Source organism: Purpureocillium takamizusanense, chromosome 8 (genome assembly GCF_022605165.1).
Source record: "Purpureocillium takamizusanense chromosome 8, complete sequence".
Lineage (NCBI taxonomy): Eukaryota > Fungi > Ascomycota > Sordariomycetes > Hypocreales > Ophiocordycipitaceae > Purpureocillium > Purpureocillium takamizusanense.
The window spans coordinates 1,350,173-1,369,110 of NC_063075.1; the positions used below are offsets into that span (position 1 = coordinate 1,350,173).

Sequence of the window (18,938 nt, forward strand, 5' to 3'; positions counted from 1 at the left end):
TTTGCGCCTCATCTTGGCAGCGGGTCGGTCGTTGGCAGGGCAACAATCTTATCGGCGAATCTAGAAATCTGGGGTCGCTTTCACTGAGCCGGCCGGGGCGCCAACGCCGCTAGGGCCGCCGCTGGGAGCCCACTGAACCGAGCCCCGCGAAAGGCCGCCGCAAGCCGAGTTGACGACCTGCTTCCCCTTCGCCTCCTCCCCATGGCGCGACGCCGTGCCTTCTCACGGCCGTGGCACTTCTCTTTCCCACTTTCTAGCCCTCCCTGAGCTTTAGTCGCCCTGCCAGAGGAGCAGACCAGACGGACAGACAGACAATACATCCCAACCATGAAGCGCCAGGCCGTGCGTCAGCTGCGCAGCGCAGTCGCGGCTCCGCGAGTCTCGACGCATCTGCCACTCCGGATCGCCCGCTGCTACTCGTCTCACCCGCCGAACGCGAAGCTCAACCTCCCCATCGACTACTCAACGACGCCGATACTAGCCCAGGGCGGCAAGCCCGCGCTCGGAAACGCCAGCGAGATCCCCGCCGAGGTTCGCAATGGCCCGACGAGGAAGATGAACCTCTTCCAGGCCATCAACAACGCGCTGGGCACCGCGCTGGCCGAGGACGACAACGTCCTGGTATTTGGCGAGGACGTCGCCTTTGGTGGCGTTTTCCGCTGCACGATGAAGCTCGCGGAGACGTACGGCGCCGACAGGGTGTTCAACACGCCGCTGACGGAGCAGGGCATCATGGGCTTCGGCATCGGGCTGGCGGCGCAGGGTATGCGGCCTGTCGCAGAGATCCAGTTCGCCGACTACGTGTTTCCGGCCTTCGACCAGATCGTGAACGAAGGCGCCAAGCTCCGGTATCGCGAGGGCAACTGCGGCCCGCACGCCGGTGGCCTCACCGTCCGGATGCCCTGCGGCGGCGTCGGCCACGGCGCCCTGTACCACTCGCAGTCTCCCGAGAGTCTCTTCACCCACGTCCCTGGCTTCCGTGTCGTCATCCCGCGATCGCCCATCCAGGCCAAGGGCCTCCTCCTGTCCGCCATCCGCAGCAACGACCCGTGTCTGTTCCTGGAGCCCAAGATCCTCTATCGTGCCGCCGTGGAGATGGTGCCTGAGGCTGCGTACGAGCTCCCGCTGTCCAAGGCCGAGGTCCTCAAGGAGGGCAAGGACGTGACCGTCATCTCCTACGGCCAGCCCATATACAACTGCCTCGCGGCGATCCAGCGCGCCGAGGCGGACCTGGGCATCTCGGCCGAGCTCATCGACTTGCGCACCGTCTATCCCTGGGACAAGCAGACGGTCTTTGAGAGCGTGCGCAAGACGGGCCGCGTCATTGTCGTGCACGAGTCCATGGTCAATGCCGGCGTTGGCGCTGAGGTGGCGGCTGCCATCCAGGAGGATCCCGACACGTTTGTGCGGCTCGAGGCGCCCGTCGGGCGCGTGGCGGGCTGGAGCATCCACAACCCGCTGATCTTCGAAAAGTTCAATATACCCGACGTTGCGAGTACGTTTCCCTGCCGTGCTTGAGAGTCTTTCTTCACCGTACTGACGCTTCACAGGGATATACGAGAATATCAGGAAGAGCCTAAACTATTGAGTCTGAGGTCGAGGAGGGGCAATTGGAGTGATGTAAATAGCATTGCATGTCCTCGTGGCTTTACATTAGACAGAAGAAATTCCACAAGCGATTGTCGTTTATCGATCGATGCTGCCTTGAGTGTTTCAGATTGATTGCTGGATGCCTAGGTTCATGCGCGGTCGTCAAGAGGGTAGCCAAGGGGACAATGGAGCGTAACGGGGTACCCCGCCGTAGTGCGGGCTTGCTGTGTGCAGACACGTACCGCCCTAGCGATTGCTTACCACTGTGCTGATTGAGCTCCGTTGACGAGCTTGGCTGTGCCCCTCCGCTTCTGCCCCGCCCTGCGATGCGCGACCACCTCCTTGACCGCATGTGCCTGCATTGAGCGTCAAATTCACCATCAGCCTTGTCTAGGGATTCGCAGGCGCCGCGTTTTCTTTGTCCTATTTCTGCTGGACTTCCCCCACAGCGCCGCACCATGTCGCAACTGGAGACCATCTCTGCATTTGTCGAGGGCGCGCCGCCTGGCGAGGTTGGTCAATCCTAGCTCGCCGCAGTCCGCGAGTCCGCGTCATCATCGCGAAGCTAACCGCATCGCAGCTCGCAGACGTCGTCGCCGGTGTGTACCCGCGGCGCAGTCGACCGCGTAGAGCGCGTCCGCAGTGCTGATACAGCGATGGCAGATATCAAGTCCTTGACCGACTCTCCGAACATCGTCGCAGAACTCGGCCCCGCGTTCGAAAAGTACAACGAGGAGCAGCTGACCACGGTCAAGCTGCCGGGAAGCAGCCAGACTGTGAGTCCCAAGGGAGCACGCGTGCGCAAGGGCTATCGCTGACGGTGCCTGGCCAGGTCCTAATCAGCTCTCACAACTCGCTCGGTGACAGCCGGTACTATGACGTCGAAAGCTCTTCGAGCTTCGAGTTCGATCACGTCACACAAGTATGAGCGGTGGCAAGACTTCTTACTCATATGTACGACTGGTTTCTGACCCGAACGGAACAGAAAGCTAGTGATGTTCAGAGCCACGTCATTGAGGGGTCACAAGCAGATTTGGTGTAAGTGGACGCCCAGCAGGTTATTGCTCTAGGAAGCAGCACGCTGACCGCGTGGCAGCAAATCAACTCTGAAGAGCCTCGGCACCTACGTCAAAGAGCACTTCCCCAACGCAGCTTACGGCGCGTACCCTATTGAGTCCGATTCAAAGGTGGCCGTGATTGTCGTGGCGAACAAGTACAGCCCGAACAATTTCTGGTGAGCTGCGGCCCAACGACCCGAGCTCTGTAGGCTATCTTGAATGCTGACTGAAGGCAGGAACGGACGATGGAGGTCCATATACGTGTTTGACCCCTCATCCGGAAGCCTCGAAGGCTCCATCAAGGTCGACGTCCACTACTACGAAGACGGCAATGTGCGGCTTCTCACCAACAAGCCCGTGTCCGCGTCCGTCTCCTCGGGCACAGGTGCAGGCATCGTAAAGGAGATTTCCGCCCTGGAGAAGAAGTACCAGGAGGAGCTCAACAAAAGCTTCGTCAACTTGAGCGAGGGTGCCTTTAAGGGCCTGCGGCGACACCTCCCAGTCACGAGACAAAAGGTGGAGTGGGACAAGGTCGCAAGTTATAGGCTAGGTCAGGATATCGGAGGCGGCAGTTCGAAGCGATAGGCGCGAGGCTGCGGTGATGTGGCGCGCGCAGCAGGACAAAGGTGCTCCCGCAACCGCCGAGTATTAGAGGACCCATATACACAGACGAAAGACTTGATCAGCAAATTGTCCGCGCTTGTCGTGCGGTCTTTATGAGATGCCGCGTCACGAGTTCCCCGCGTTGAGGGCGGAGGATATTACGTAGATGCGTTCCATTGTGTGGTGACCCAAAGAGGGGACGGACGACAATAGCCTCGGGACGGTGGAGTGGTTGCGGTGCCTGATGGCGGCCACCGGAGACAACCAACCACCAGCGCGGCACATTGAGCGTTTCCCACCTGCGAGGAAACTGCTGCGCAGTAAAGGCCGACGTCACTCTCGAGTAAGCGAAATTGTCTATCGCCGTTCAGCGTGCGTCGGCGACTGACTAATCGCCGGCCACAAGCCGTGCTGCCTGCGTACGAAGTAACTCGATGGTGGTCTGCGGAAACGACCCAAAGCTGCACGAGCCCCAGGCCGTGGCCGATTCCGCACTACGCCGAGGACGGGCGCGATGAGACATCGCCATGCACCCGTTTCCTGCCGGGGAAGCAGAGGGGTAGCAGTCAGCTTTGGTGTGCACGCATCAATAGTGCGTTAGATAGGTAGGTGTGTCGAAAATCCCGGATGAGGTCCGAACCCCGGAGTGCGTCCCCAGAAGCCCCGGAAACTCTGGGGGAGGAGAGGGCGCTTGGGAGCGGGCGTCCCGTCTGGAAGGGAGGCCCAGGAACTCGCGAGGGGTAAACTTGGCATCACAAGCCTCAAGCGGCTTGAAAGCATTGCTGCTACCTGTATGGGAAGACGCCCATCCACTCCAGAGGTCGTCCGAGCTGGCGGGGCCTAAAGCCGGCGTGGGATGCACTGCTGGATAGGACCACCGGGGCAACAATCGGCGCCTGCCCACCGTTTCGAACCGGCCAGCTATTGCAAGCCCGCCCGCCAGCGCAGCCAGGAATCCATCAAAGGCCAGCGGGAGCCCACCACCTCAGCCAGGGACGGGACCTGGCAAAACAGCCCGGTCATGAGTAAAAGTGCAAAGTAACGGTCCGCTAGGTCCAGGTCCCCGGCCCGCTCCAGGCAGCCCAGCCCAGCAGGGCACCTCAACACTGCCTCCCGCCCGTAGGTACTTACCTAGGTACCATTGGATACCTCTGTCGCAGTGAGTGGATGGACGGGACGTGCGATCGCCCCAGGTGGGTGAGGCGGCGGTCTCCTGGGCGAATCAGGCGTTCATGGCGGTAATTTTGCGAGCGCCGATTGGCTGAGCCGCCCGCTTCCATGTGCCTCCGCGGGTCCCACCGGGCCACGGAAGTGGTGAGGACCGGGTGGCCTGTCCTGCTGGTTATTAGGTTCTGTTCTGTTCTGCTCTGCTCTGCGGTGCCTCCAGAACCCACTGTAAATGGCAGTCCCCCCTGGGGCAACAGTGGAGAGGCCCAGCAAAGACCCCGTCGGCGACTCAGTGTGTCCTCGAAATTACCTACCGCTGCCGCGCGACTCGTCCCTCTTACATCCTCACTTTCGTCTCGACCGCCGTGTTCCTGTCATTGCCTCGCCATCGTCTTTGCGTGCATCCCGTTTCCATCGCCCGACGACCGCCGTCCGCCCGAATCCCTCGCGAGCCCCTGCCTGCCCTATAGACACGCGTCCCACCACCCGAACCCCCCCCCCTCCAAAACCGCCAAAATGTCCAAGGAATTCACCTACCAAGATGTTGCCGAGTACAACACCAAGAAGGACATCCACATGGTGATCCACGACAAGGTCTATGACTGCTCTCAGTTCATCGACGAGCACCCGTACGTTGTTGCCGGTCCCACCGCACCCCGGCACACGCCCCCGTGCCATACTGCAACTGCACTGCGTGCTAACCCGGTCCGTCCCGCAGCGGTGGTGAGGAGGTCATGCTCGACGTCGCCGGCCAGGACGCCACCGAGGCTTTCGAGGATGTCGGCCACAGCGACGAGGCGCGGGAAACCCTCGAGCGGCTGCTCGTCGGAACCCTGAAGCGCCAGGTGAGTTGTGTCCGCCCGTGGCCCCCTGACGGGAGCCATTGTGACAATTATTCGCTGACATGGTCGACTACAAACAGCCCGGCGACCCTGCCCCCAAGGCCAACATTGCCGCCCCCGCTGCCAGCTCGAACAAATCCGACAACACCGGCCTCGGTATCGGCCTCTACGCCATCCTACTGATCGGCGGTGTCATCGGCTACGGCGCCTTCCAGTACCTGGCGAAGCAGCAGCAGGTCCAGCAGGCTGCCTAAGTGTGCCCCGTGGTGCGTTGGTTTTCTGATACGACGAGCGGCGAGGATGACGCCATAGAGCGAATCCTGCGGCACCGGGCGGTGATGGATCAACAGGCGCATGGATTTGCTTTCATCCTTTCCCCCCGGCGGTCGCGGTGCGAGGCATGTACAGGCTCCCTTCAACGGCGACCTTGACCCGGGTGCGCGCGTGGGAGACGACCGAGATAGAAGGCCTGCGGTCTGGCATTTTCTTGCGCGCTGGAAGACGGAGCAATTGGTTCAAGGTAGACTTCTCCAGGCGTGAAACCCACGCCATGGAGACAGGTTATTTCCCCTTTTTCTTTTAATGAGACGGCTTTGATGTGGATTCTGCGGTGCTGCATCGTAGAGCAGCCAGGTCAGAACTGCCATTGCGTCCGGGCCAGACGACGATAGCGACATTGTACATCGTGGCTGGGCGATGTGTGATCGTGACACAGACATTGACACGACGCTGACATACCATTGTTCATGGACGGTGGCCCAACAACCCCCACGTGCGGTTTGCGGTGGTCGCGCCAGCCAGACTTTTTTTTTGCTGAGACGGCGTATTCGTATCAAGCACTAGGTACGTACTCTCGTACCCCGAGCCTCCAGCCACAGCAACGAGTGAACCGCAGGCGGGCCAAGGCCCCGCGCCACAGACATGCCTGCCTGGCCTTATTCAGCCTCGCTTTCAGAATCAACGACCAGCCTTTGATTGTTGCTGCGTCATTCACGAACCGATTGTCGACTCCTTTCTTGCACCCACGCCATCGTCCGACAACCTCGCTGCCTGCGGTGCCGCCACTCACTTTTACGTCGATCCTCTATTTATTTTATATTCCGCCGACTGCCGTTTAACGTCGCTTCATCTGGGAGGCCTCGAAGTCGGCGCCCGCGGCCGGCCATCGCTCACCATGTCGTCGTACCTGGAGAAGCAGTCCGCCGCCTTCCGGGGCACCCTCGCGTCGGCCGCATCCAAGCTCTCCAATCCGTCGGCCGTCAACGTCAAGGCGTCCTCGCTCGCGCCCCCCTCCCCGTCCCCGTCCGCCGCGTCAGACAGCGCCACGCCGACGGCCAAGCGCAAGCGTGATGCCGTGCCCGATGTGCCCTTCTCGCAGCCGCAGCTCACGGGATATGGCGCAGAGGTCAAGACACAGATGACCTTTGCGGTCGACTACCTGAAGAAGAAGGGCGATGCCAAAAGCATTACGGACATCATCGACCATCTGAGCCTGCGGGCGTACTCGGACGAGCACAAGAAGGAGCTGGCGGACGGGCTGAGGGGCCACCCGCGCGTGGACTGGCGGCCGGATCCGAGCTTGACGGAGCAGACGTGGAAGACGGGCACGTACACACACCGGCCCATCATACCCGGCGTCAAGGACGCGACGTCACTGCTGGCGCACCTACAGCGCAAGACGGACGCCTCGGGCGTGTCGGTCAAGGACCTCAAGGACGGCTGGCCCGACTGCGAGGAGACGCTCGCCCAGCTTGAGCGTCAGCACAAGGTGCTCGTCGTGCGCACCAAGAAGGACAACTTCCCGCGCTACGTGTGGGCCGACGACCCCTCGCTCCAGCACGCCGTGCAGCCCGAGTTCCAGGCCATGTGGCACCGCGTGCCCCTGCCGTCGCTCGACGACATGCACCGCAAGTTGGTGAGCGTGGGTCAGAAGCCGACGAGCGAGGACCCGCGCAAGGCGGCGCAGGCGGCGGGCGCCAAGCCTAAGACGCAGAAGAAGCGCGCGGGCAAGCGGGTGGGCAAGGCGACCAACGTGCACATGGCGCACCTGATGCAGGACTATAGCAACCTCCGCAGGTGACGGGTGAAGGGTGAGGGTGTGACTTTCAAGCACTGCAAAACTGAGATATCCTTTTGGCGTTTGTTTCCAAGAAGAAGAAAACAGGGGGGGTTCAACGAAGACGGAGCGGCACTTGACGGCAAGTGGTCGATGTCGCATGGAGATTCTCCGTACAAGGCAAGGTGCATACATGTATTGGCGTTTGGGGGGCCGGCGCAATGACGATTCATGAAATCGATCTTGCAGTTTGAAGCGTGCTTTGTTCCGGGCAGCCAGGCAAACAGTATCTCGATTCAAGGGACAAGCAGGTTCGGTCATAACGGTCTTCAGTTATAAGGCGTTGTGACTATCTATCACGCATTACGTATGAGGGAGGACTGGGAACACGTCCAGCTCGTACGTGCCGCCTGAACTGCCTCCCTCACCTTGCCAGCGTCTCGTCCCGCGCAGCAGCTCTTGGGGTATCCGGTTCCAAAGAAGCAATCATTCAATCTTGGGGCTCGTCATCACAGTCGTTATTTCTTCATCATGCCTCCACCCGCCTCATCCCATCGGGACGGGGGCCTCCTCCCCCTCACACTCCCACACCCTCCGCGCCCGCACCGCCGGACGGCGCAGGCGGCGGCGGCGGCGGCGCATTCTCGGCGCGTATCCTGTCGAACAGCGACTCAAAGACGTCCTCGCGCTGGAACCCGCCAACCTTGTACCTCCCGAGAACGATGACGCACGGCACGGCCTCGACGCCGCGCTCCTCGACAGCCGCCTCCGCCTCATCATCGACGCCGCGCAGGCCGCCGGGCCCCTCGTCGCGCAGGTCCGCGCGCACCACGTCGGCGGGCAGCCGGGCCTCGTCGCGGCCGACCTCGACGAGCCAGTCCTCGTCGCTGACGTCGCGGCCGTCGGCGAAGTGGCCGCGGAAGAGGGCCTCGACGACGCGCGCCTGGGCGGCGGGGCCGCGGCGGCGCAGGACGGCGGCGATGAGCACCTGCGAGAGGCGCGAGGGGCCCGTCGAGCCGGCGACGCGGAAGCGCAGGTCCGGGTAGGGCGCGGCGGCGGAGCGGACCCGGTCGAGGTGCTGCTGGAAGTTGGCGCTGCCGCCGGACCACTCGTCGTAGAGGGAGAGCTTGTCGCATCCTAGAAATCAATGCGCGCGCGCGCGCGTCAGTTGAGTTCGGTTCAACGCAGTTCAAGAGCGCCCCTCTACGGTTTGATAAACCCTCATCGTGGGCAGCTGCGCGCCCCCTTCTTCTGCCCTGCCCCTCACTCGGGACGAGCAGAAACGCGGGGAATGTCGCGTCGAGGGGAGAGCCTAGAGGAACGGAGGGCGAAGGAAGAAAAGGGGACGCTCACTTGTCTTGAGGAGAGGGTTGAGGCAAAACGAGCGCCAGACCAGCTCAAAGTCAACGTCCGGGTGGTTGGCCTGGTAGCGTCGCATGGCGGCCTCGATGCTGCGCTTCTCTACCCAGCACCACGGGCAGAGCGTGTCGGAGAAGACCTCGATGGGCACAAGGAGCCTCTCCTCAGCGCCCATTTCTGCTGTGAGGGGCGAATGAGTATGTGTTCCGTGTTTATGTATGTGTGTCGAGAAGTCGAAACGGCGGGGTGGGACGAAGAACCACCGGCCCGCTCCAGTGTGAGTCGGGTATTTATACAACACAACCCTCCCAGTTGGTTGGGCAGGAGTACAAGACGAGAGAGAAGGACCGTGATGTGTATATTGTTTTCCGGGTCGCTGCAGGCGTCGGAGCCCAGTCCGGGGGCTGCGATTTGCCTTTGCCGGGGTTTCGGGAGGGGGAGGGGGGGAGGCGGCGGCGCAGCAGAACAGCGCAGGACGTAGAACGGGGAGCGAATAGGGGAGGAGGAGAAGAAGAAGAAGGTTAAGACCCGAAAGAGATAACAAAAACCAAGTCAAAGTTCCTGCACGGTGCTCAACCGGGGTTCGCCTCGCCCGGAACCCCCCACGTGTCGTTGTGTCGAAGCGCAGCAGCGCCCGCCCGCCCACCAGAGCGTATGGTCCGATATGTACGCGCAGCCCGTGTGCGTGCGTATGCACATGTATGGTCGCGTGTGTGTGAGAGAGAGTGAGAGAGAGAAAGGGAGAAAACAGCAGCGCCCTGCTGTGCACGATATGTTGTTGTATAGGAAGAAAAGGAAACAAGAGGGGAGAGAGGGAGAAGACGAGTGTCAGGGTCTCATGCGGACCGTCGGACCCTCCCACGAGGATATACTACTACTAAGTTAGTAACTACTACTCCCCCCCCTTCCCCTCCCAAGTACTTTGCTAGTGAGTACATGACGGGATTGACCACACGTGGGGGCAAAGATCACAACGGCGAGGGGCATGCGCGTTTGCTTTTATTTTGGGTTTTGTTTGTCTCGCACGTCATATCCACGAAGTGACGAACGTCCCCTCCTCCTCCTCCTCCGCCGCCGCCGCCGCCGCTTACACGAGCCTTCCCCCATCCTCGATGCTCAGCTCGCTCAGCTCCATCAAGCCATAAAAAGGGCGCCATGAAAGCAGGGACAAGGGACAAGGGACCGAACAAACAAACAAACAAATAACGCCCACACACACTCACATTCGAGGGGGGAGGAAAGCAGACAAGACAAAATGTCGAAAAAGAGGAGGAAGGCGGGCGTGCACGTTGCGTCGTGCTGTGTGTGCGCCGCGGCGCAGATCCCGCGTTGCCCCTCGTCATACAACGTTAATCCCCCCCCTGGCCAATGCCTGCCTGCCTGCCTGCCATCTGCCAGCCCGACTTATACGCTGCCGGCGCTGCTGGCGCCTGTGCGCACGCGAACCTCCCGCCGCCCACGGTGAGTAATCATTAATTCGAAACCTGACAAGTCTCGGCAACCACCACCACCACCGCCACCGCCAAACCCGCCTTTCCTCCCCCCCGCCCGATCCCCCTCTTTGGAAAGCACAGCTTCCAGGTAATAATACCGCCTGCAGATGTCGCGGCAAGAGAGAAGAGAGAGAGGGTCGACCGTCGTTGCAATTGGGTGAGAGCGGACGCGGCGGTGACACCGGCACCGTCGTTCGTTACAGTCGTCGTCGTCCTTCCAGCACGTGGCGTGACGAGAAAACAGGAAGCGACAAGAACAATCAATCACTCATATTCAGACTCATCCTGAAACGAAATCGATCAAACAAAAAAGCCGCGTCCCATCCTCGAAAGAAGGGAGCGCTGAACCCCCCCCAAAAAAAAACCTAAAAACCAACACTTTTCCCCCCAGAGTCGTCCTCGTTCCCTCCGTGACGTCGTATCGCGCGGGTGCGGGCCGCCCGGCCGGGTGGCGTCGTCTCCTTGTCCCCATCGGGGGCGATGCACACAACTCGTGGGCGTTTTCCGCACACATACGAAGTACACACACACACACACACACACTTGAGTACGTTGTGCATGTACGTACTTCGTCCTAATGTACGTGTGCGTACGGAGTACTAGCGCAGTTACCTGTAAGCTAGAAAGATCCTGACTCGCTACCTCGGCACGTACATATATATGTATATGTACGACAGTACGTAGTACTCTATGTAGTCACCAGTCATGCAGTAGTAGCCGCCTCTCTCGGCAAACCGCCAGGCAGGCAGGCAGGCAACCCAACCAACTCACCGTCGCACCGCCAGTGGGGAACGTTTATTGCTACCAAGAAACGTAGTTGGGCGGTGGTGGGAGCTTTTTGGCGCGGCCGCTCGGCTCGGCTGGCTCTACCTTGCGCCAGCCAGCACAGATGGCCAACTCGGTAGTTGACTTGCCTTCCAGGTAGGTTAGTACTAAGGCACTAAGCAAGGCATGGTACCTAAGGTAGTAGATAACCCTACTGCGTGAGAAACACCCATGCCAACATTTCGCAAGTACCACAAGTCCAGGGATTTGGTTGCCCCCAGTCGAGTTGTTGCCCACCCGTCCGCCCGCCGCCATACTAAGCCAAGGTAAGCCTGCCTACTAACCTTACGTACTAACCTACCTTACCTGCCGAGTCGCGATCTTGTCTGCCGGACTTTGGCTGCCAGGGTCCGGCCAGCCACCTTGCCTCAGACGCACGGCTACGGCCAGGGTTCGGCTCCGGGTTCATCCCTAAGTACCTACTGTACCTGCCCTAGTACCTTGCCTTAGTACTAAGAAGGGTACCTACGTACTTACCTCTGGTGGTAGTAGCAGTATAGTAGCAGTACGTGGTTCATATCCCATCGTCGGCGAACTTCCCTGTTCTCCATTCTTCTCAGCGACGCTCGTCAAGCCTCGTGGTAACCTAGAGCGCGACTCCAAGGCCAGAGACTAAGTTAGTGGTAGATTTGAATCAACCCCGATTTCTCAACCAAGATCTGGCTTCTCGATGCTCACTCCCTAGGTTGCAACGGCGACCAGGTTACTTGGTACGTGGCTGCAGCAAGCCCCCCCCCTCGGATCTGACGCCCACCACGCCGGCCTCGCGCTTGTCGCCGTCCGTGGCAAAGGGACTCGCTGGAAGCTCGGTCCCGGGCCATGCAACGTATTCTGCTCAAAGTGGAAAGTTTGAAAGGTGGTGGTGGCCGTGCAAGGCTCGCCACGCCCAGGCACACTCACGACGACATGGCCTGCCTGCATCAATGCTCCCGCGAGCCGGTTCTGTACCATGACCAAAAAACTCAATTGCATTTCCCTTGTCCCGTGCTCAATAAATGACAGAGTGTCGCCGGGCAACTGGCTTGCCCTTGCGTCTATCCCCACGAACCCTGCCAGCGGCCATGCGTCCGAACCATGTCCACGCCCCTCGCCTCGTCTCGCAGTCCCCTTCTACACTTCCGCGGCGAATCGAGCCGCGAGTCTTGTCCATTTGCCCGTCCCGAGCACGATTACCCCGTTCGCGAGAGGCATCCCTTGCTTTCATGCCCAGGCCCCGGGCGCCCATGCATCGTCCCAGCAAACTCCTTCTAGCCGTCAACCAGCTCCTCGCAGTAGGAAAATGGAAAGTCAGAATAAATGCTTCGTAGTCGTCAGGTCTCCGCATCGCCTGTCTATGATCGGTCTCAACAAAGGAAAGCCACTCGGCGAAAACAAGGAGAAAATCCGCAGCAAAAAGACAAACGGGAAGACGAATACCAAAATCAAAAAGACACCACATGTTTTCGCCTGTAGATCGGGGCTGGCGATGGACCGCCGTCCATCTCGGCGTGCCACGTAGGCATCTGGCAAAGTATTGTTGCCGAGACTGCCAATGGGATATGCGCAACGCCTCGCGCTCTCCCGTCCATTACCGCAGCCGCCGCAGGTATGCCCCCGATCCAGGGCCTCATTATTGCTCGCTTCTAACAGGCTTGTCGCAGAAAAGACACGGGGGTATCAGCCGGCTAATTTAAGCCCCTGAGAGTCGGCAGGTGGCGGCTTCGTCGTCGTTTTCGTCGTCATCCCCATCGTCATCGTCGTCGTCTGCCAATGCCAACATGCCCGACTAAGCCATGTGTACCAAGCCAGAGTCCGCGCCCTGCGGCCGGCGTAGCTGGTGGTGGTGTGGTGCGCCGTAGTACATCTGGCCCATGGCCGCGTTCTGCGGGTAGTTGTCCGGCTCCGGATAAACGTAGTTGGCAGCGTTGTGTGACGGCGACGGCACGTGCGACGAGGGCTGCCATCCCACGTTCGACATGTGAGGGCTGCCGCCGTTGCTCCCGTTCGCTGCCTGATGTTGCTCCAGGCTAGGCTCCAAGGTCGGCGGCGGTCCGTAGCCGGTTGGGTGCGAGGTCGGACGCATCCCGTTGGTGTTGTAGGCTCCGGCAGGAGCCCCTGACCCAGGGCTGCCGACGCGCAGGTGAGGCGGCAGCGGCCCATTCTGCTGCATGTACTGCGAGAAGTCGCCGGGATGGCGATTCATTCCCCCAGACCCGGACATGTCCAAGCTTGGCGACATGGACATTGGCCTATGCGCGGGAGAGGGCGTCGTCATGGGCGAGCCATGGTTGGAAAGGTGGTCGCCGTCGGACCGAGCCTGCGACACATGCTTGGCTTTGGACGCTGCCAGGGCGGCCGCAGTTGCCGCGGCGGCTTCCTCGATTGTGCCGCTGTGGTGGTTTTGGTGGCGGGTGAGCGTGGTGCGACGAGTAAACGTCTTTTGGCAATCGGCGTAGGGGCACTTGTACGGCCGCTTTCCAGAGTGTGTTCGCCGATGCCGAGCCAGAGAGCTGCTGTCGCTGAACGGCTGCGAGACTTGCGTGAGTTCCCAAAGGCCCAGCCAGGTCAAGATCCAGAGGCGCCAACATACCTTCGCGCAGGTTTCGCAGTGGTGTGGCTTCTCGCCAGTGTGGACGCGTTGGTGAACGGTCAGGGCTGATCGCTGGATGAACATCTTGCCGCAGCCTGGGTGGTCGCAGACGTGAGGTCGGACTCCCGTATGAATTCGCTCTGGTCATCTCATCGTCAGTTTCGCGCGTCTTCTAGACGTGCCGAAAGAAGACGTCTCCTACCGTGACGCGCTAGGTCGCTCCGTCGTGCGAAGCCCTTGCCACATGTGCTACATGGGTAGGCCTTGACAGGCGGAGGCGGCGGCTGGTTAGGATGACCCATCTGGTGCATGGCCAGGCTCGAGACACCGGCCATGCCTCCAGACATCTCCGGGTACGCAGACATCGTCATGGCGTTGGCCATCGACGTCGGCATGTGCATGGACGCTTGCATAGCTGATGGTGAGCCGTACGAGCGCGACAGGCTGTGCGGCGTCGAGTACGACGAGTGTTCTGACATGTGAGGTGAGACGGAACGCTCCATTTCGGGCTCTTGCTTGACGAAGGGAAGTTGGTGAAGTTGATAGTCGTCTTGGGTCTCGGGAAGTTGCTGCTGCGAGACTGAACCGCCTTTCTTATTCAGCATGTTCGTAAGATCCATAACCCAACGCCGCGTGCCTCCGGGTCTGATGGCTGCTCAGTCTGGCGGGGCCCATCAGTCGCTGGTCCCAGACCGTTGGGTATGGGGAGGGGGTGGACATACTGGGACGCGGAGACGGTCAAACCGTTGTCTCAAAGTCACGGAGGCAGGAAATCAGCGGGACTGGATTGTTCTGCTGCTAGTGTTAGCTACCGAGTGGCCAGGATCATTGCAAATCGCAGAACCAACAGGTGCCGTGGTGGGGATGGGGTGAGGTGGTCATGACCAGACGGTTGGCACCCATCACCAAGCCACTGCCTGGCAGCAACATGATATTGACGCTACCGCGAGCATGGGCCGCTCCGTGGCCCCTGACCCGGCGTCTGGATGACAGACCCCCTCGACCACCCCTCACGACGCATCGTGTCGGGCACAGCTGGACGGTTCTCGACTTACCCTCTGGTGTCCACGGGGAAGGCGTTGGGCCTAGGCTTTCGCAAAAGCGCTCGGTGCGCAATGTGGTCTGGTCCCGTTCGCGATATTTTGAGACCCTACCACACTCGCCCAGTCCCTCGGTTGCAACGACGCCTCCAGTAGGCGAATGCTGATGTCAAAGGCTTTGGTCTCGGCGCCAATCCCGCTGTTCCCCTTAGCGTATCGGGCGAGGCTGGCACAAGACTCTACAGCGTACTGGGCAAGCCACGGGGCGACTCGTCCCAAGGAGTGAGAAAATAAAAAAGCCGCCCGCGTGCGAGCAGTGTGCCTTTTTGCGGAGACGAGACGATGCAGTTGGCGAAAAGCTGCAGGATGGTGCCAGCTAGGAGGCGGCGGTGCGGTTCCGATGCGCCAACGCAGACTCAACAAGGCCGCGTTTGTATCGATCAGACACACGCACCGGAGACAGCGGCGCAGAACGGGGGCGTTCAGCTTTCAGTCACCTCGGTTGCTGCGATTTGTGAGCGTCAGTTGTTGCTGTTCAAAATGTGCTGCTCCAAGGTGACGGAGACGTTGGTTCCGGCAGCCGGCTAGGGTTTGCTTGCTCGGCGGCGGCGGCGATGGGCGCAAGGGACCAAGCACGGTAAGGTAGGCAAGGTACGTATCGAGCAGACGCACCTCTATCGGGAGTCGGGAGCCTCCCAACGAACAGGGCGCAGAGTGGCCGAAGCGTGCGCGATCTTCAAATACACAGGTAGCTTTGTTAGTCGCGTCGTAATGGGATCGGGCGTGTCATGACCAAGCCAAACCGCTCTGGGGAACAAGGAAAGGAAATGAGACTGCAGGCAGGTCGTGGCCGTGGCGCAATGTTCTGCTCTGCTTTGGAGGTTTGCAAAAGGCGAAATATGGACCTGCTGGGTGTCGGGGCCAAACCAAGGGTACCGCCGCCCGTCTTGGGATCGGCGCCATGGACGCAACTTTTGGGGGGCGCCAGCCGGTGGGGAGGACCCAGAGAACCGCCGGGACAGGGCAGCGGCACGGTATTTGGGGGGGCGGGACCACTGGCTTGCGGACGCCCCAGTGGCCAGCCCAGCCCAGCCCAGCCCAGCCTAGGGGGTGGATAGTAGGTAACAGTAGGTGTGCGGGAAATCAGAAATAGGCAACATGAAAAAAAAAGCGAGAAAACGCTGCACCACAAATTTCTCCTGGAACCCCCCCAGCGCAAGGATGCGCCCTGGCTAAAGGACCAGTGTCAACCACAGGAGCCCGGCGGGCAACGCGACAGGGTCAGGAACACGCCACAGGAGAGGCAGCGTAGTGTCGTGTCGTGTCGTGCGTGTCGTGACGTGACGTGACGCAAGGCATCGCCCGACGTGGGGGAGGGGGGATCTAATGCTCAGAGGGCTGGCGGCTTGCTTGTGGCGGGGGCCGGTGGGAAGGATGCTTCAAGCAGGACTGACTGCTGAATCGTACTGCGCGTCCGCCTGGCGCGATGCGCGAGCGGACGAAAGTCTGGATATGTTACTTCACGTACCTGTTCTGGGTCGGACGGGACGAGTGATGGCGTCGCTTGTCCGAGTTGAGAGCAGGCAAAGGGCAGCGCAGCACAGCACAGTGCAGCAGCACCGAGAGAACGGGCCCGCGTCCACAACCACAGGAGCTGTTGACGGTTGGCACCGACCGATCCCGACAGGGCTGGGCTGGTCGTGCACACGCCCAGAAGATCTACGAACGGACGCCCAGATGCCGAAAAGGGGACAGGCAGCTCGGCGGCCCTGTAACAAGTTGAAGAGCCGACGACAGGGCAATGAGGACGAGATATGACCGCAGGTGGGCCTGGGAGGGGATGATTACACGTAAGAATACGTGGATGTATGGCGCCCACGGCGTTTTATGTGTATCAGCCGGCAAGATCTGAGACCTGCGTGATTGCAAGGCTGGCGAAGGTTTTCCTTTGACGGCGCCGGGTACGTACGTATGTACGCAACGACTCGGTGCGTCCGGGGCCAGTCGAGACGCGCTGAGTCAAAGACGTCGTCAAAATAGTATCGCTCAGCGCCTTGGAGGGGGGAGGGGGCGCGGTCATCGGGGCGAGGTGCAGGACGACGTCAGGTGCGTGCCAGCATGGCGGCCGAGATTGGATGGATGTAAAGAGAATGGCCTTGGCTGGCAGCGGGAAGGGCTTGATTGTGCTCCTTCCTCTCGAGTTGAAACGGACGGGATACCACAGCTGGCCAGAGCGTCGCCGCAGCGAGGAAAGCGCGACGGGCGTGTGCTGGGAGATGGAGGGCAGGCAGGGCAGGCAAGAAGTCCTCGGGGTGGGTGGACTCCCTTCCAATTCCCGCCAAGGATGCTACCTTAGTACCAAGGTACGTACATACCTGCCCAGGTTGAGGGTGGATTTGCGGGTGGGTGCAGCATCCGTCTGGGTTTGGGACCGGTACTTGAGGCGCCGCGGCCAGGGTACCTGGTACCTGACGTCGTGGGGAAGGTCTCCATTGCATCATGCCGCAGCGCCCTGCGAGCGCCAGGTACCAGCGTCGGGGCTGGGGTAGCCGGCCCAAGTGCCTCGCCCAGTGCGCGCACAGTACACATCGGGCGACAAGGAACGTACCTCCTGTATGGGTTCCTGGTTTTCCCACGAGCATTGCCTTGGACTCATGGGCCACTGAACTGCACTGCCTGCCACGGGAAAGAGCAAGGGCACCTCCCAACCTACACCTACCTCGAAGTAGCTAGGTAGGTACCTAGGTATTGTACCTAATAGCATTCATGCTGCCAGCCAACCTTGCCTCCTGGGTCAGTACATTTGCAGGCAGGGGTATCTTTGCCATCGGGGACCCCCCCTCCCTTGTCTCGGCGTACGTTTCGTCCCATCAATCCTTGCTCCGTCCGTATTCATACATGATGTGCTAACTTTGGTTACTACTTACCGCAAAGTGCCTTATGTGCGTTTGCCCTCGGCGACCAACTTCATCACTCAGCAACCCCCATGATCAGCCCACGTCTGCTGCCTGGCCGAGATTTTAGAGGGACGGCGCAGGTGCGTATGGATCAGCGTGTTTGTTCCGCCTGGACCGGGATGCCCTGACAAAGCGCCTTGTCGATGCGAGGCGCTGGCCTGACCCTGCCAACGGCAGCCGCCTCGGGAACTCCCAGAGCCGCCGCATCGGCGCCGGACCATCTGGTGCCCTACGCTGCTTGACGGGAGGCGCCTGTCAAAGGCCAGCCATGCAAGGAAGATCCGATTTTGGCACAGAAAGTCGCATGGAGCCATCTTGGTCCCCCCTTCTCCTCCATCCGTGCTCCCGCACAAGTCCGGGGAAGTATGACGCACGAACTCATGGTTGAACACAACGCACGGGTGGCGCCCTTACATGGTTCGACAAAGGCCAGCCTTCGACGGAGACAAATTTCACGGACGGCTGCTCGTCAAAGGACACCACGCCGACAGACAAGTCGACGGCGGCGGCCGTCCATCCACCCAGGTCGGGGCCAGTCTCTCGTTGTCGCCTCGAATTCAATCAGAGACGTACTAGTACTGCCGAGCCCCGCTGGATCTGATCCGATAGGTCTCCTTTGATCGACGTTTGCCTTGGCCCCAGGGAGATTGCCCGCAACAACAGCGAATTAACTATCCCATCCGCTCTCACCGACAAATCTTTCAGGTGGGTGGTTGGTTGTTGATCCTTTTCCCCGTTTTCTTTTTCTGTTGTTTTTCTCTTGCCCACCATCTGCCCTGGCCTTCCCACCGCTTCGGATGGAGGCTGGATGGGAGCTAGACACAACAAGCCATCGTGCTTTGCTGCTCCGCATTCCCAGAGCCATCTTTTCTGACATGGGACGCTGCCGCCGTCGGCACTGGAGCAGCTGACGCCACTTGCGTGCGCTTCATGCAAAGGTGTCCCGCTGGGCCCTGTCTCGGACCACAGACCTGCATCATCAAGCATAGGTTCACCGGAGACGCCGGCCGGCCGTCCGGGACAGGAAAAACCCTGCTGACCTTTTCCTGACACTTGGGCTGGCGACAGGCGCAATCCCTGTCGACCTTGAAGGCCTCGCCCATATTGTCCAATTACGCTCGTCGGATTTCGCCCACTCGCACCTCAGCTGGCTGCCAACAAAGACAATGGATTCCCTGGAGTCCAGGATAGATACCAGGATGACAGTCTCGGGAAAGGGTGAAGGCACACGGTCGTACTCGGCTATCTAATCTCTCTTCCTCCACCTTGGGCTGATGCGGGTAGCATGCATGCATCGTAGCGGCCGCCTAGTCCTCGGTTCAGCCGTCTCCATCTCATCAAGACCTATCCTCAACCCAACACGTCGCAGCTGGTCTCTT

General features: G+C 60.5%; 6 protein-coding genes across 6 annotated transcripts; 4 read left to right on the top strand and 2 right to left on the bottom strand.

Moving 5' to 3' along the window:
* Nucleotides 1-199: 199 nt before the first annotated feature.
* JDV02_008461 (3-methyl-2-oxobutanoate dehydrogenase (2-methylpropanoyl-transferring)) lies at nt 200-1,685 on the top strand. Its single transcript, XM_047990061.1, has 2 exons — nt 200-1,495; nt 1,551-1,685. Exons 1-2 carry the CDS (start codon nt 328-330, stop codon nt 1,586-1,588), a joined length of 1,206 nt encoding a protein of 401 aa, XP_047846067.1. The 5' UTR covers nt 200-327; the 3' UTR covers nt 1,589-1,685.
* A 238-nt stretch (nt 1,686-1,923) lies between these two features.
* Nucleotides 1,924-3,368, top strand: CAP1 (F-actin-capping protein subunit alpha). The gene is made up of 7 exons (XM_047990062.1): nt 1,924-2,102; nt 2,171-2,189; nt 2,254-2,366; nt 2,423-2,512; nt 2,576-2,628; nt 2,687-2,824; nt 2,885-3,368. Exons 1-7 carry the CDS (start codon nt 2,049-2,051, stop codon nt 3,231-3,233), a joined length of 816 nt encoding a protein of 271 aa, XP_047846068.1. The 5' UTR covers nt 1,924-2,048; the 3' UTR covers nt 3,234-3,368.
* A 1,566-nt stretch (nt 3,369-4,934) lies between these two features.
* JDV02_008463 (uncharacterized protein) lies at nt 4,935-5,514 on the top strand (the record flags this gene model as incomplete). The annotated part of the gene is made up of 3 exons (XM_047990063.1): nt 4,935-5,047; nt 5,137-5,263; nt 5,341-5,514. 3 exons carry the CDS (start codon nt 4,935-4,937, stop codon nt 5,512-5,514), a joined length of 414 nt encoding a protein of 137 aa, XP_047846069.1.
* A 920-nt stretch (nt 5,515-6,434) lies between these two features.
* On the top strand, nt 6,435-7,340 carry tfa2 (transcription factor TFIIE beta subunit, TFIIEB, Tfa2; the record flags this gene model as incomplete). The annotated part of the gene is made up of 1 exon (XM_047990064.1): nt 6,435-7,340. The coding sequence occupies one exon, from the start codon at nt 6,435-6,437 to the stop codon at nt 7,338-7,340; it is 906 nt and encodes a 301-aa protein (XP_047846070.1).
* Nucleotides 7,341-7,537: 197 nt separating this feature from the next.
* On the bottom strand, nt 7,538-9,465 carry JDV02_008465 (uncharacterized protein). Its single transcript, XM_047990065.1, has 2 exons — nt 8,670-9,465; nt 7,538-8,453 (listed from the first exon to the last, which is right to left on the bottom strand). Exons 1-2 carry the CDS (start codon nt 8,848-8,850, stop codon nt 7,894-7,896), a joined length of 741 nt encoding a protein of 246 aa, XP_047846071.1. The 5' UTR covers nt 8,851-9,465; the 3' UTR covers nt 7,538-7,893.
* A 2,500-nt stretch (nt 9,466-11,965) lies between these two features.
* JDV02_008466 (uncharacterized protein) lies at nt 11,966-16,086 on the bottom strand. The gene is made up of 5 exons (XM_047990066.1): nt 15,275-16,086; nt 14,285-14,354; nt 13,765-14,223; nt 13,563-13,702; nt 11,966-13,499 (listed from the first exon to the last, which is right to left on the bottom strand). Exons 3-5 carry the CDS (start codon nt 14,180-14,182, stop codon nt 12,759-12,761), a joined length of 1,299 nt encoding a protein of 432 aa, XP_047846072.1. The 5' UTR covers nt 14,183-14,223; nt 14,285-14,354; nt 15,275-16,086; the 3' UTR covers nt 11,966-12,758.
* Nucleotides 16,087-18,938: the final 2,852 nt, after the last annotated feature.

Excerpts from the sequence above, each read along its gene's own strand:
- JDV02_008461 (XM_047990061.1), top strand. The coding sequence starts at position 328 with ATGAAGCGCCAGGCCGTGCGTCAGCTGCGCAGCGCAGTCGCGGCTCCG. Across the intron at positions 1,496-1,550 it reads CAATATACCCGACGTTGCGA|GGATATACGAGAATATCAGG; the intron begins GTACGTTTCCCT and ends GACGCTTCACAG.
- CAP1 (XM_047990062.1), top strand. The coding sequence starts at position 2,049 with ATGTCGCAACTGGAGACCATCTCTGCATTTGTCGAGGGCGCGCCGCCT. Across the intron at positions 2,367-2,422 it reads TGCCGGGAAGCAGCCAGACT|GTCCTAATCAGCTCTCACAA; the intron begins GTGAGTCCCAAG and ends GTGCCTGGCCAG. Across the intron at positions 2,825-2,884 it reads TACAGCCCGAACAATTTCTG|GAACGGACGATGGAGGTCCA; the intron begins GTGAGCTGCGGC and ends GACTGAAGGCAG.
- JDV02_008465 (XM_047990065.1), bottom strand. The coding sequence starts at position 8,850 with ATGGGCGCTGAGGAGAGGCTCCTTGTGCCCATCGAGGTCTTCTCCGAC. Across the intron at positions 8,454-8,669 it reads CAACCCTCTCCTCAAGACAA|GATGCGACAAGCTCTCCCTC; the intron begins GTGAGCGTCCCC and ends ATTGATTTCTAG.
- JDV02_008466 (XM_047990066.1), bottom strand. The coding sequence starts at position 14,182 with ATGGATCTTACGAACATGCTGAATAAGAAAGGCGGTTCAGTCTCGCAG. Across the intron at positions 13,703-13,764 it reads GAGCGACCTAGCGCGTCACG|AGCGAATTCATACGGGAGTC; the intron begins GTAGGAGACGTC and ends TGAGATGACCAG. Across the intron at positions 13,500-13,562 it reads ACTGCGAAACCTGCGCGAAG|CCGTTCAGCGACAGCAGCTC; the intron begins GTATGTTGGCGC and ends CAAGTCTCGCAG.